At 39.6% G+C, this 12,591-nt stretch overlaps 1 protein-coding gene across 7 annotated transcripts in view; it reads right to left on the reverse strand.

Annotated features, from left to right (window-relative positions):
• Window positions 1–12,591, reverse strand: part of PLCE1 (phospholipase C epsilon 1) — a 317,272-nt gene that overhangs the window by 34,456 nt on the left and 270,225 nt on the right. For all 7 annotated transcript variants that reach the window (XR_013824311.1, XM_079900336.1, XM_079900337.1 and 4 more), the window contains 4 exons: window positions 10,369–10,527; window positions 6,414–6,543; window positions 1,964–2,085; window positions 964–1,081 (listed from right to left, as the gene is read on the reverse strand). Coding sequence is in view for 6 of the 7 variants with exons in the window: in XM_079900336.1 (XP_079756462.1) it covers window positions 964–1,081; window positions 1,964–2,085; window positions 6,414–6,543; window positions 10,369–10,527 (529 nt within the window). In the remaining variant the exon portion in view is untranslated. The remainder of the gene's footprint in view (window positions 1–963; window positions 1,082–1,963; window positions 2,086–6,413; window positions 6,544–10,368; window positions 10,528–12,591) is intronic.

Here is a 12,591-nt window from a genome sequence, read left to right on the forward strand (position 1 = left end):
CCAAGCTGTACCTGAAACTCATATATCCCTTCACTTTTCAACACATAAGCCAATAAATTTCTTCTTTGCTTAAGTAACTTCTGCCACTTTCAAACAAAAGAGTCTTAACTGATATGCTCTGAAACCTTGGGCCAATTATTTCATCTCTCTCAGACTGTTATTTAGAAATGGAGATAAATCCACCTACTCATAGAATTATTATGGAGTCATTTAAGACGATGTACATAAAATACGTAGCATAAATCCTGGTATTAAGTGCTTAATAAATTTTAGCTATTAGATGTTATGAATATTATTATTATTAACTATAATGGAGAGACATGATATGATCTGAAAAATGAACATTTTATGGTATTCTCCTCATCAGCATCAAAGCAAATAATAATAATAAATATTTATTAGATACTGTAACAATGATTTCAGCAACACAATTTAGTTATTTGGAGAGCATTCATGATGCCCAATTAAATAAATAGCATATTTTAATCTTTTGGTATCTTTAAATGCTATAAATGATACTGTCTATTCTTTTTTTTTTTAACATCTTTATTGGGGTATAATTGCTTTACAATGGTGTGTTAGTTTCTGCTTTATAACAGAGTGAATCAGTTATATACTGTCTATTCTTTTTTTTTTAACTTTTATTTTATATTGGAGTACTTGATTAACAACATTGTGTTAGTTTCAGGTGTACAGCAAAGTGATTCAGTTATACATACACATGTATCTATTCTTTTCCAAATTATTTTTCCATTTAAGTTGTTACATAATATTGAGCAGAGTTCCTTATGCTATACATTAGGTCCCTGCTGGTTATTCATTTTAAATACAGTGTGTAGATGTAAATCCTAAACTCCCTAACTATTCCCCCCACCCGACTCCCGGCAACCACCAGTTCATTCTCTAAGTCAGTGAGTCTGTTTCTGTTTGTAAATAAGTTCATTTGATACTGTCTATTCTTACCTGGAAACTTTACTGCTTGGCAATAGATGACAAGGTCAGAAAGCTCTGGTGCAATCTGTCTGCTTTCCTTTTTATTCTGAGGAAGATAAAATTCTTCTCCCAGTTCCATGTCATAAACCTAACAAGGGAAAAATGATACTGGTTTACAGGGAAGGTATATGCCACTCACCTTGGAATCCCTAAAGCTCTTTGTTCCTTTCTCCTGTCATCACTGTGCTTCACTTGCTCTATCTTATCCATATACATGTCCTAACACCTTCCCTAGAGAAAAGCTTTCTGAGAGCAAGGGCTGAGTCTAACTCATCTTCATCTTCCCTCAGAGTACAGTCCAGCGTCTTAAATGTGGAACATTCAACGCATAGTTGTTGAATGAACAGATAGTGGAGTATGTATCTTCTGTGGCTCAAATTTTTGGCGTATTTTATTATTTTGTTGTCCAACAATGTCACTGTAACTATGTCTATAGATCTGCTCAGAGTCTATACACTGTGAGGCACTTGAGGGTTGGGTCCGGGTATCTCATTTTTCTTTCTATTCTTGTTGTCCTTCCTCTGTTAACACTTCCCAATCAGCCCTGTTTATCTTCCTGGTCATCCCAAACACCTTTAAAACTTCTAGCAATTCCTTGAATGTACCAGCCTCCTGGTCTGAATGCCCTGTTTCTGTCTGCTTCTCAACATCATCATGCTCTGATTACACTGTGTAATCACTGTTCTTTGTACTTATCTACAAGCACTGTTTACATGTTTGTCTCCATGGCCAAATCACCTCCTGCGCTATCTCAGTGCCTGCCACACACTACATCTTCAGTAGGTATTGGCTGGACGAATCGATGACCAACCTTCTATAAATTGCAGATGGGGGTCCCATATCATCACCATGTGGACTTTGGTGTCTAAGGGAAAGTGAGCGGAGAGGTGAAGGGAGAGGATAGGGAGGGAGTGAAATCCTATCTGAAACTGACGGTCCAAGTGTAATTTAACAGAAACCATTCACCCACCTTTCCTTTGTTGCAAGCAGAGTTATCTGCTTTCTTTATCCTCTTGGGGATTTCTTCATTATACTCAAACTGAAGTTTGTCATTACATGATTTATTTTCAGGTCTGTCTTCTAGAATGTTGTCTGAAAATGAGTTGGCAGGCTTCAGCAAACAAGAACTGAATGCTTCACTTAAGGGCTATGGCTACATCATTGCAAGGATATCCAGGTACTTGTGCTTATCTGTAATGTAAGACTGAGGCACTGGCTACATGTTACCAAAATGATGGCTTGAAGTATAATTTTAAAAATTTGTTAAATGATACATTTATTTTTGATTGAATAGACTAATTTACCGGTAGTTTTGGTACCATATAGACGTAATCTAAATGAGAAAGCTCATTTTCATACAGATGGTTGGAACTGTGCAAACATTATGGAAGATACCCTGTCAAGAAGCTCTCAGCACACAAGTCTGGGAAGGATTTAGTGGTTGAAGCACTTCTAGATGGTGCAGGCATGATTTAATCACTCTCACTTTAAAATGAAGCTATTAGCTTTTTTTACCTCTAGAAATGTCAAAACCGGAGGGAAAAAGACACTTATTTGCAATGTAGTTTTCACAATTATGCTTAATTGGAAAGTAATTTTTTCATAACTGTCTATCAATTTATTAAGGGAAAATCTTAAGGATAGGAATTAAAATATATCTAAAAATTTCCAAAGTATGACAGATAATCTTATACTTTGCTCTTGTTTTGGTATTACTATTCAAAGTGATTTTAAAGGTGTTAGAGATATAACATGATTATGTTCTTTTAAAAGGAAAAACGAAAAACAAGAAAGCTCATTTCTCACCCATGATTTTACTATCTCATCAGATCACAAATGCTTAGACCAAAATATCCTTATACCAAATCAGGGCCATGCAGGCTGCCAAGAAATAAACGAGATCAATCATTTAATTACATTTTTATTCTTATGAGGGTCACAACTTCATGCTAATCAGGCCTAAGCAAATGGAAACAGAATGCCGACATTCATGCAGTTACAAGGTCAGGTTCAAGTGGCTTTACCTTCCTGACTGTTAGGAACAGGAGAAGCAGTAAGGACATCTGCTACAGAAAAACAGAATCAGAAAGGGGATAAAAGTAAGGAAAATAAAGGCAAAAAGCCAGATAAATTAAACTAAGGTATGAAGCAAAGCATGAATAACAACAGCTTAGATTACAAGGTAAACGAAATAAGAAATCTTCCATCGATGTAATATTTTGACTATTAAGGGATGCAAAGGCTAGCAATAAAAGAAGTGCAAACATTGTTAATGTTAATCACGCTGCCACATTCACATTGCGTATTTTCAGCTACTGATTGTCCTAATACTCCCCAAAATACTTTATGTCAAATGGATATAAATTGATTAATTTGTTAGAATCATGCAGTCATTAGACTTCATATATACGAAGTCATAGAATGTCTATATGAAGTTGGAAATTCAAATCTCTACTCTAGTGCATGTTCAAAGCTAGTCAAGATAAACAGCAAGGTTGGGAAAAAATTAACTGATGTTTATTTAATAAAATTTAATTGAATAAATATTCATCAAGAACTTAGTGGCCAAAAGGCAGAGAAGCAGTTCTTGAAATACTTGAGCCTCATTTGCAACTTCCTTTAGATTTTCTGGAAGTAATTTTGTGCCTAGGAACTATCACATTTTTTCTTTTAAAGCGTTCTTTTTTTAAATTAATGTATTTTATTTTATTTATTTTTGGCTGTGTTGGGTCTTCTTTGCTGTGTGTGGGCTTTCTCTGGTTGTGGCGAGCAGGGGCTACTCTTCGTTGTGGTGCACAGGCTTCTCATTGCGGTGGCTTCTCTTGTTGCAGAGCACGGGCTCTAGGCGTGCAGGTTTCAGTAGTTGTGGCATGCAGGCTTCAGTAGTTGTGGCTCGCGGGCTCTAGAGCGCAGGCTCAGTAGTTGTGAGGCACAGGCTTAAGTTGCTCTGCGGCATGTGGGGTCTTCCCGGACCAGGGCTCGAACCCATGTCCCCTGCATTGGCAGGTGGATTCTTAACCACTGCGCCAGCAGGGAAGCCCAGAACTATCACATTTTTATAGCCAAAAGAGGTTTTAGACGAATTTGCTCATTTTATATATGTGAAAACTGAGGACTAGAGCTGTCACAGAGATAAACTGGGCCACCCAGACTTTAGAGACGGGTTTCTAGCCTGAGGTACCTGCGAGGGGCTCAGAAGGCCTGTGAAAACTCTTGCAATTTTATGTAGAAATTTGAGACCATGTTTATTTCTCTGAGGGGACTGGTCACAGCTTCCATCTCATCCTCAAAGGGATCCATCATTACAAGAAGCTTAGAAACGTTTGGGGTCCTGCTAAGAAGCTGGGAATGGTCCTACCCTTAGCAAGCAGGTTTCTGTTTTCTTCTCATCTCAGCCAGAGGAAGTAAGGTTGAGGGAAGGAGGCAGGGATGAGCTCGGCACCACAAACCATGACCGAAAGTGCAAGACTGTCTGGCATTTAACAGTAGCATCAGGAAGCCTTAATAGGGTAAGCTTAAATAAGTCCCGGCATAATCAACTACAAGGCCTATTTGGGAATCCGCCAGTCAAAGGACTCTTTTAATGAAATGGGAAATTATCATGTGGTGGTATTGGAATTAACTGTCATAGATCATAGATGTTAGTGTTAGAAGGGAGAACATCTGACAACCTGTAACAAAATCTTCCCATTATGCCTCTGAGGGGCCTAAAGTCTAGAGTGGTGAAAAGACGTTGACCCAAGGTCTCACAGTCTATTGGAGCAGAACCTGAGGGTGCTTTCCATGTATACCCCACCCCAGCACATGTGGGTTTTTAAAAAGCGTGCAACTGTCCTAGAGATTCAGTGGGGTAGGGTTTAAATTTTACCCTCCTAACTGAAAATAAATCAGAAAGCTCCTTCCCCCACCTTCCCTATGCATTTTGTTATCTGCATATCAAAACTTCCTATACTACTATTACTAATAACTAAGAAAAGTCTTTTCTTTCCTGTTTTCAAAAGTACAGAAAAAAACACAGAAGTATTTTATGATAGAGAGTGAATTTATCTTCCAGAGCACTAACTTCTCACAGGGGCAGATAACATCTGGATTTGGTTGATTTCTTCAATGTGGTTTTCATTTCTTATCAAATAAATTTGTTCTATGAAACAACATTACCATGACTGTGGTAGAGATCCACGGGGAGGAATAAGTCAATATAAAAAGATTCATACTCCCACGACTTCTGAGGAATAGGATACAAGAAATGACCTTGACTCTTTCCCATTTTCTCCCACTTTCGTCCTCCCCATTAGAGAATATGCCCTCGTGTTATCTGATGGGACTTCAGGTCGGGTACATTGGCTTTTAGTTGATTATATGAAGCAATCAACAATTACTAAGGACAAATATTACATGGACAGAGACTAGTATTGTATTTGGGGGCAGAAAGAGGTTGGCCTGTAGCTGCTGGCTATGATGGAGGCTCACAAAACCAAACACGACCAGGAGACAATCGTGCTCGTGAGAAGCAGATATTTGAAGGAGTGTAGCTTGATTCTCTTAATGCAAGTGGTAAACGGTTGCTGGTCTGGGCACATCTGCATATTAACAAGACAATATCCTACAGAGAAGTAATATAGTCTACATTTATAACGTTTAAATAAACAGGAACTTTGGTATCTTTTCATTACTGAATATTTGTCTTTCAGAAGTTGCCAAAATTAAACAGTCTACCATCAGCAGTGGTACCTGAGAAAACATTTCGCAATCTCTAGCAAATGACACTAATTTAGTGCAAATGAAACACAACTGAAACCTAATTATCTCCTAAGAAGAATCCTTCACCTTTAATAGGTAAGTAACATCATTCATGTGACTTTTTTGTATTGCACCATTAGCCATCACCTATCTTTTTGGTGGGGTCAGAAGGAAATGTCTGGTTGGCTTAGTAATGTGAGAACAAGGGAAGGGGGGCGGGGAGTGAAGGGGAGCAGCAGAGAGCACAGGAACGCGATGCTGCCCCCTGCAGGTGGTGCAGGGGAGAGAAAAGAGTCAGCCCTCGTCTACAATTCCTGCCAAGAGCATCCACTACACCAGCTGCTGAAAGGGTGGGAACGGGGTCTCTTTGCAGTAATTCCACCTCTTCCTCTAGAAACCAATTTAGGAACAACCCCTGGATTGCTTCCCACACCCTCCTATTCTTTCCTTGAGTGGTGTCCGTAGTGGCTGACAGAATCCCTTTCCTTGCTTGGTCCTGCTTACTAAGCAGCAGGGTTCCAGAAACTCTTAGATAATATTACAACAATCGGTATTGTTGGTCTATGGAGCAATAGACTTATTGCTAAGTCTATTGCTAAGAAAAAAAAGACACCCAAAAACCCCAGTAGAAAAATCTTCCAGGCACTTCCCTGCGTATAGCATAGGGTTGGCTTTCTTACCGTCAGAGAGGGATTCATAGTCATAATCATATTCGTCCTCTTCATCTTCCTCTTCTTCGTTATTAGCAGGTGGAGGGTTGGCACTGCCACCATTATAAGCCTGAGCTTGCATGGATGCTAGCTGATGAGCCTGTAACATATCAACAATTAAAGACTGCAGATGCCCAGCTACTAAACTTTCATTTATAGCTTACCAAATGACCACCTAAGGCTTACCACAGTCATAAAAAGTGGCTTAACCTAATTTTGATTATTTGAGAAAAGCCCCAAAACTCTACAGTCACTTAAAGCACAACGTCAATACTTAAGTGAATGTTAACGTCCCTACAGGAGGAAGCCAGGAGCTTTTAGGAAACAATCACAAGGAATCCGTGTGTGGTGCCCAGCCATCCAGGTTTCCTAGGACAACCCCACCAGGAGAAACCTGGATGCTTCAGAGAACCACCATCAATCCCAAATGAAGAAGCAAATCAGCCCATCCATTTTGGAAAAGTAAATCTCTGCTAAGAAACCGTTTTTTTTCCCCTTCTTAAAATACTATCTAAAGGCCTTTCTTTGACCTTGAGAAAAATGTTAGAATCCCTATGGATGAGACCAGAAGAATAGTTGGTTTAAATAAAGTTTTTTCAACAGATCTTTATTTGAACCATCAGTCAGAGTAACAAAATAGGCCTAGAGATTTCTGGAAAATTGATGTGTGCTATCGGGGAGGTCATGTGCTTCTACATTTGACTAGAATTACTGTGAAGGAATATCACAGGACACAAGAATAAATATAAATCTGGGAGCCTAGCATAAGGAAATAGTCCAAAATATAGGCAAAGTTACTTGCGTGAATTAAAAACAGGAAGCAACCTAAAAGTCCAACAATAGAGGAATGACGTCAGTAAACTATGGTGTATCTGCTTGAGAGAATAAGACTTGACAAATAATTGTGGTATGTATTTATTGAACAAAGGATACAGAATTTTGTGTGTGTGTATAGATATAAATAATATTTAGACATGTAAGCATATACATGTATACACGTATCTATGCATATATATATAATTCTATATCTTTTGTTCAATAACTATCTTTCTGTCTATATATAATGATTATAATTATATAAAATGATGTGCATAAAAGGCTAGCTGTTAAATGTTAATACGGTAGGGATTCTTGACCTGTTTTTACGGCACAGGCCCCTTAGGCAGTCTGGTGAGGTAAGGTCCCTTCTCAGAATGATATTTTAAATGCATAGAACAAAATACATAAGATTACAAAGGAAAAAAAGAATGTTGATACAGTTATTAAATCTTAAAAAAATTTGTGCTATAGGAATATATGTTTATTTATTAACATAGTAAAAAATATATAATGGTAGGTCAAGTAACGTTTCTGAAATAGTGACGAGCATAAATAATTCTTGGAGATATTAGCAACAACTGTGATATAATATGAAACATCTGTGATTTCTACTGGTGACAGAGACATAGATGCTGCCAACTTTACTGTGGTTTGTTCCCTACATTTATAATCAGAGGAAAGGCTAACTTTCAGCTAGAGATTAGTGAAAATGAAGATGTAATTTTTTTTCAGGAATTCCCTATTGGTCCAGTGGTTAGGACTCTGTGCTTCCACTGCAGGGAGCACGGGTTCAATCCCTGGTTGGGGAACTAAGATCCTGTAAGCTGCATGGCGCAGCCAAAAAAAAATTTAATTTTTTTCATCTAATTTCATGGACCCCCTGAATTCTGTCTGTGGATATTACTAAGGTTAAGAATCCTTGTGATAAAAGTTGTGTTTGGCTTTGGAATTATGTGTTTTAAAATAACTCTTCTTCAAGCTTTCCGAAATGTGGTTATATTACCTTTATAATAAAAATATATACATAAGGAAGATACAATGTAGGCTATGTTGCTATCGAGATAAATCTTTTACATGCAGTTTACTCCAGATAACTGGGCATTGTCCAGGCTCAACGTTTTTATGGAACACTAGCTCCATGCGTGTTAATAGCTGTTATGTAAAAAAATGAGGATAAGAATTATTTTTAAATAAACAGATTACCAAGTCTTCCTTATGGAAATCCTGATGTAGTCGGGCAGATTTGGGACCTAAGAATCTGTGTCTTTGAAAATGCCCCAGTGATTGTTATCAATGTATCCTACTTCTGTGTTGTCTTTGACAAGGTGTTCCCTGAAGACCTGAATCAGAATCCTGGCTCTGCCACTATGAACTGGGTGGCTTGGAGAAAGTCCCATAAATGCCTAGATCTCAATTTCTATTCTATAAAGAAAGAGGTTGAAGCAGATTCTGCAGAAGTCTGGGCTTCAGAGAAGAGAGCACCAGACAAGAGTGATAATCACCTAAACTTGAGGGAGGTCCTGCAAGAAGGGCCACAGGGCTCTCCACTTGGCCGTCCGGCTCAAGGGCAACTTGGGTGAAGGCACAATTTGGAAAACTGCTAATAAATAATTGGATGACAGATGTCAAAATCCACAAAGAACCTTGTATGCTATAATAACAAACCAAAACCAAGAAGAGCAAGTTTAACAGAGATAAATGTGAGACTCCTGCTACACAAAAATTTAAAATTAATTGTAAACCTGGAAAAATGGGGAGACTAGGCATAAGTTTAGTCCTGTGAAAATAACTGAACTCTTTGCTCTCCACAAACTCAACATAAGCCTGGTAGGCGTTAAAGAATTTAAAAAGCGAGAACAGTTCTAGGTTGTGTTAACTGAGGTATAAAGTTCAAATTAAGAGAGGTGATGGTTTCACGGTCCTTGTGCTGTCAGACCCTGAGCATTGACTTCTGGAAATCACGTCTTAAGATTCACAAATCTAAGCATATCCACAGATGGAAGAATATCCAAACATTCTTAATGGAAGTGAAGATTAGACGATTGTTCCAAACAGACTAGTCAACTAGGTCAAACTGGACTTTCGACTCAATCTGACTTGAAATTTAAAACAAACATTTTATTGGAGTATAGTTGATTTAAAATATTGTGTTGGTTTCTGCTGTACAGCTCGACTTGACATTTTTTAATCAATGACTTAGGACAAAGATTCCAAATCTGTTGGGCTCGTAGAATCCATCTGTTCTCTGGGAACCACTTAAAGCAGAGCTGGAGTAGGGCCTGGAGGCTTGGAGGTGATGCTCAGAGAGAAATTAAAAGCTCTAGGCCGTGACCTAGTTTTACTTTGGACTGTCCACGCTGCCGGGGCTGCACCATTCTAGTCCTGCGGGGGGCTGAGGTTCATGCAGCAACTCTCGGTTGCTGTAATTTTCAAAAGTGGTGTTTCAGGGCCAACAGTGCTCTCCTAAATAGGACAAATAGTTTTGGCAGCTGTCAGTCTGTGGGATGAGTAAGTTCAACCTGGCATATGGACTCAGTGGTCCTGGACCTGAACTTTTTCACAGATCCTTGGGCTGAGGGCCCTCCTATATAGGCAAGTCTGTGGTGCTCGGGGACTAGATCTCCATGGGTGAGGCAGGTACAGAAGTGCCTTGGGGTCCATATGCCACAGTGATACACTGTGCCAACTTCCATGCTGGGAGCACAGGGCTGCTGCTATTGGGGTTCTACTACTGACCTCAGGAGTCATAACCCCATGTCCAAGTGCTCTCCCGACAGGGGACTCTTCTTAAAGCGGACTATAGCGACCACTGTGGGATTGACAGCGGTGAAGCCCAGGCCCAGAGACAAGAGTCACTTATTATCCTGCTCAGAATAAATTAAATAATGAGGTACATTCTACATCAATTTTTCAAAACAAAAGTTTATGTAAGTGGGAAGAGTATTTATCAGTCTATTCAGTGGGAAGCCAAAAATCAAATGTATCATTCAGGGAAACTGAATCTTCAAAAACTGGTTACCCATCAGTCATCTGAAAGGTTAGAATGACATGAATTTCTTTGTTCTGGGCACACAGCATACTCATAACTTCTTTAATAAGACAGTACCTTTTGCTTTAATATATCCACCGGTGTCTGATGGGCTTTTAACTTCTTATTTTTGAGAAGTACTTTCCTCCTGAGTTGGTCAGGTGAGGGAAGCATTGGATCATCTGAGAAATCACTCTCAAATAAGAATTTAGCCACCAGTTTTTCTCCAAACACAGTCTAAAAACAATAAAGGAAAACAAGTAATCAATGCCCTTTATCTATACCTGAATCATCAGCTAGATATTTCAGCCCAGTTGAATTGTTCTAAAAATCCTAGGAAGAGAAACTAGGAAAGATGTTGTATCTGTGTGTCCCCCGCCCCCCAGCCCTGAATAGTTTCTTACTGGAAAGAAGGGAAGTGGTTAGAAGGCCAGGAGGAGGGGTCTAGGCCCCTCTCCAGGGGGGCCCAGCTCTAACTATTTAGAAAAATACTCTGGGGTCTGATGTACTAAAGAAGAAAAAGATATTCAGTTAGAGGCTGTGATTTGTAGAATATGGTCTGTTCCAGACATGGGTAAGAAGTCACAAGGATACAAACCTTGAAGTAGGTAGGAAGTGGGGACAAAAATGAAAAATAATAGGGAGAATTTGTCACCACTGAGTATAAGGAACCACAGACAGCATTCTCATAAAGCTTTTCTGAGCACTGGTCTTCAAAGGGAAATGTGTATCCCCCAAGGAGGGGGGTGGTGGGGGAAGGCACAGGATGACCCATTTGGGGTGAGGGTAGAAAACATGTCAGTTTCCATTTCTGGTTATTTTTTAATGAAAAAAAGAACAAAATGGAAGCTTATTAGTGCTTAACGTACAGACTGAAAATGGCACCCTCAGTCTGTATGTCAGGCACTGTTCGTGAAGGTCCCTGAGGGACGAGGAGGGAATCTCTTGACGCAGAGGGAGCAGAGGTGAGTCCCTCACATCTTTGTTTGCTAACAGCTTATTGAGATGATGACAGTTTGGGTGCTTTGGTGACGGCATGTGGTTAATTTCACAAAAAGACTTCTCTTTGAAATATTTTGTAATGAGATGAAAAGTGATTATGAAAATCTTTTACAACATATAGAAGCTCACATTTTATATAAGGAGAAAGCAGTAAATTAAAGGAGTATTCTAAGTTATACAATTTTCTTTAAAAAAAAAGTATCCTAAAATTTCGGACTTTTTCTGTGTTTATAGTGGGTAGCTGTACTTTGTTACCAGACGATGATGATGATGATGATAAAATCACTGTTAATCTGTTCCTATATGATAAGGGTAACGTTTTAACACTGAGTGAGAAAGTAATTGCTTTTTAAAAAAAATAAATTTATTTATTTTATTTATTTATTTTTGGCTGCATTGGGTCTTCGTTGCTGCGCGTGGGCTTTCTCTAGTCGCGGCAAGCGGGGGCTACTCTTCGATGCGGTTCGCGGGCTTCTCATTGCGGTGGCTTCTCTCGTTGCGGAGCACGGGCTCTAGACGCTCGGGCTTCAGTAGTTGTGGGACGCGGGCTCAGCAGTTGTGGCTCGCGGGCTCTAGAGCACAGTCTCAGTAGTTGCGGCGCATGGGCTTAGTGCTTAGTTGCTCTGCAGCATGTGGGATCTTCCCAGACCAGGGCTCGAACCCGTGTCCCCTGCATTGGCAGGCAGATTCTTAACCACTGTGCCACCAGGGAAGCCTGAACGTATTTGCTCTTTAGATAAAATCTGTGTTCTGGAAAGAGTAAAGACAGCTGTCTAAAAATATTTCTATTGTGATGTGATTTTGTTGTAGGAAACAATGTGTGTTAACATAAAAACTCTTATGTATGCACACTCAGGCTACCTGGAAGCAGATTTTCTAATGGTTAAAAAATCCTCTAAATGAAGGATTTACTGAAGTCTGAACTCATATGTTAAAAATATAAAAGGCAACACCTCGGACTTCCCTGGTGGCGCAGTGGTTGAGAGTCCGCCTGCCGATGCAGGGGACACGGGTTCGTGCCCCGGTCTGGGAAGATCCCACATGCCGCAGAGCGGCTGGGCCAGGGAGCCATGGCCGCTAAGCCTGTGCGTCCGGAGCCTGTGCTCCGCAACGGGAGAGGCCACAACAGTGAGAAGCCCGCGTACCGCAAAAAAAAAAAAAAAAAAGGCAACACCTTTTCAATTAGTTTATAAGAAAAGCTGATTGATACCAGGAAACATATAAATTGTCTAGCCAAATTCCAATAAGAACCTTTGCCTCATTAATGGAATTGAGAAATGAGTACCATGATTTAGCAAG

The sequence above is a fragment of the Stenella coeruleoalba genome, assembly GCF_951394435.1.
Source record: "Stenella coeruleoalba genome assembly, chromosome: 16".
NCBI classification, from domain to species: Eukaryota; Metazoa; Chordata; class Mammalia; order Artiodactyla; family Delphinidae; genus Stenella; species Stenella coeruleoalba.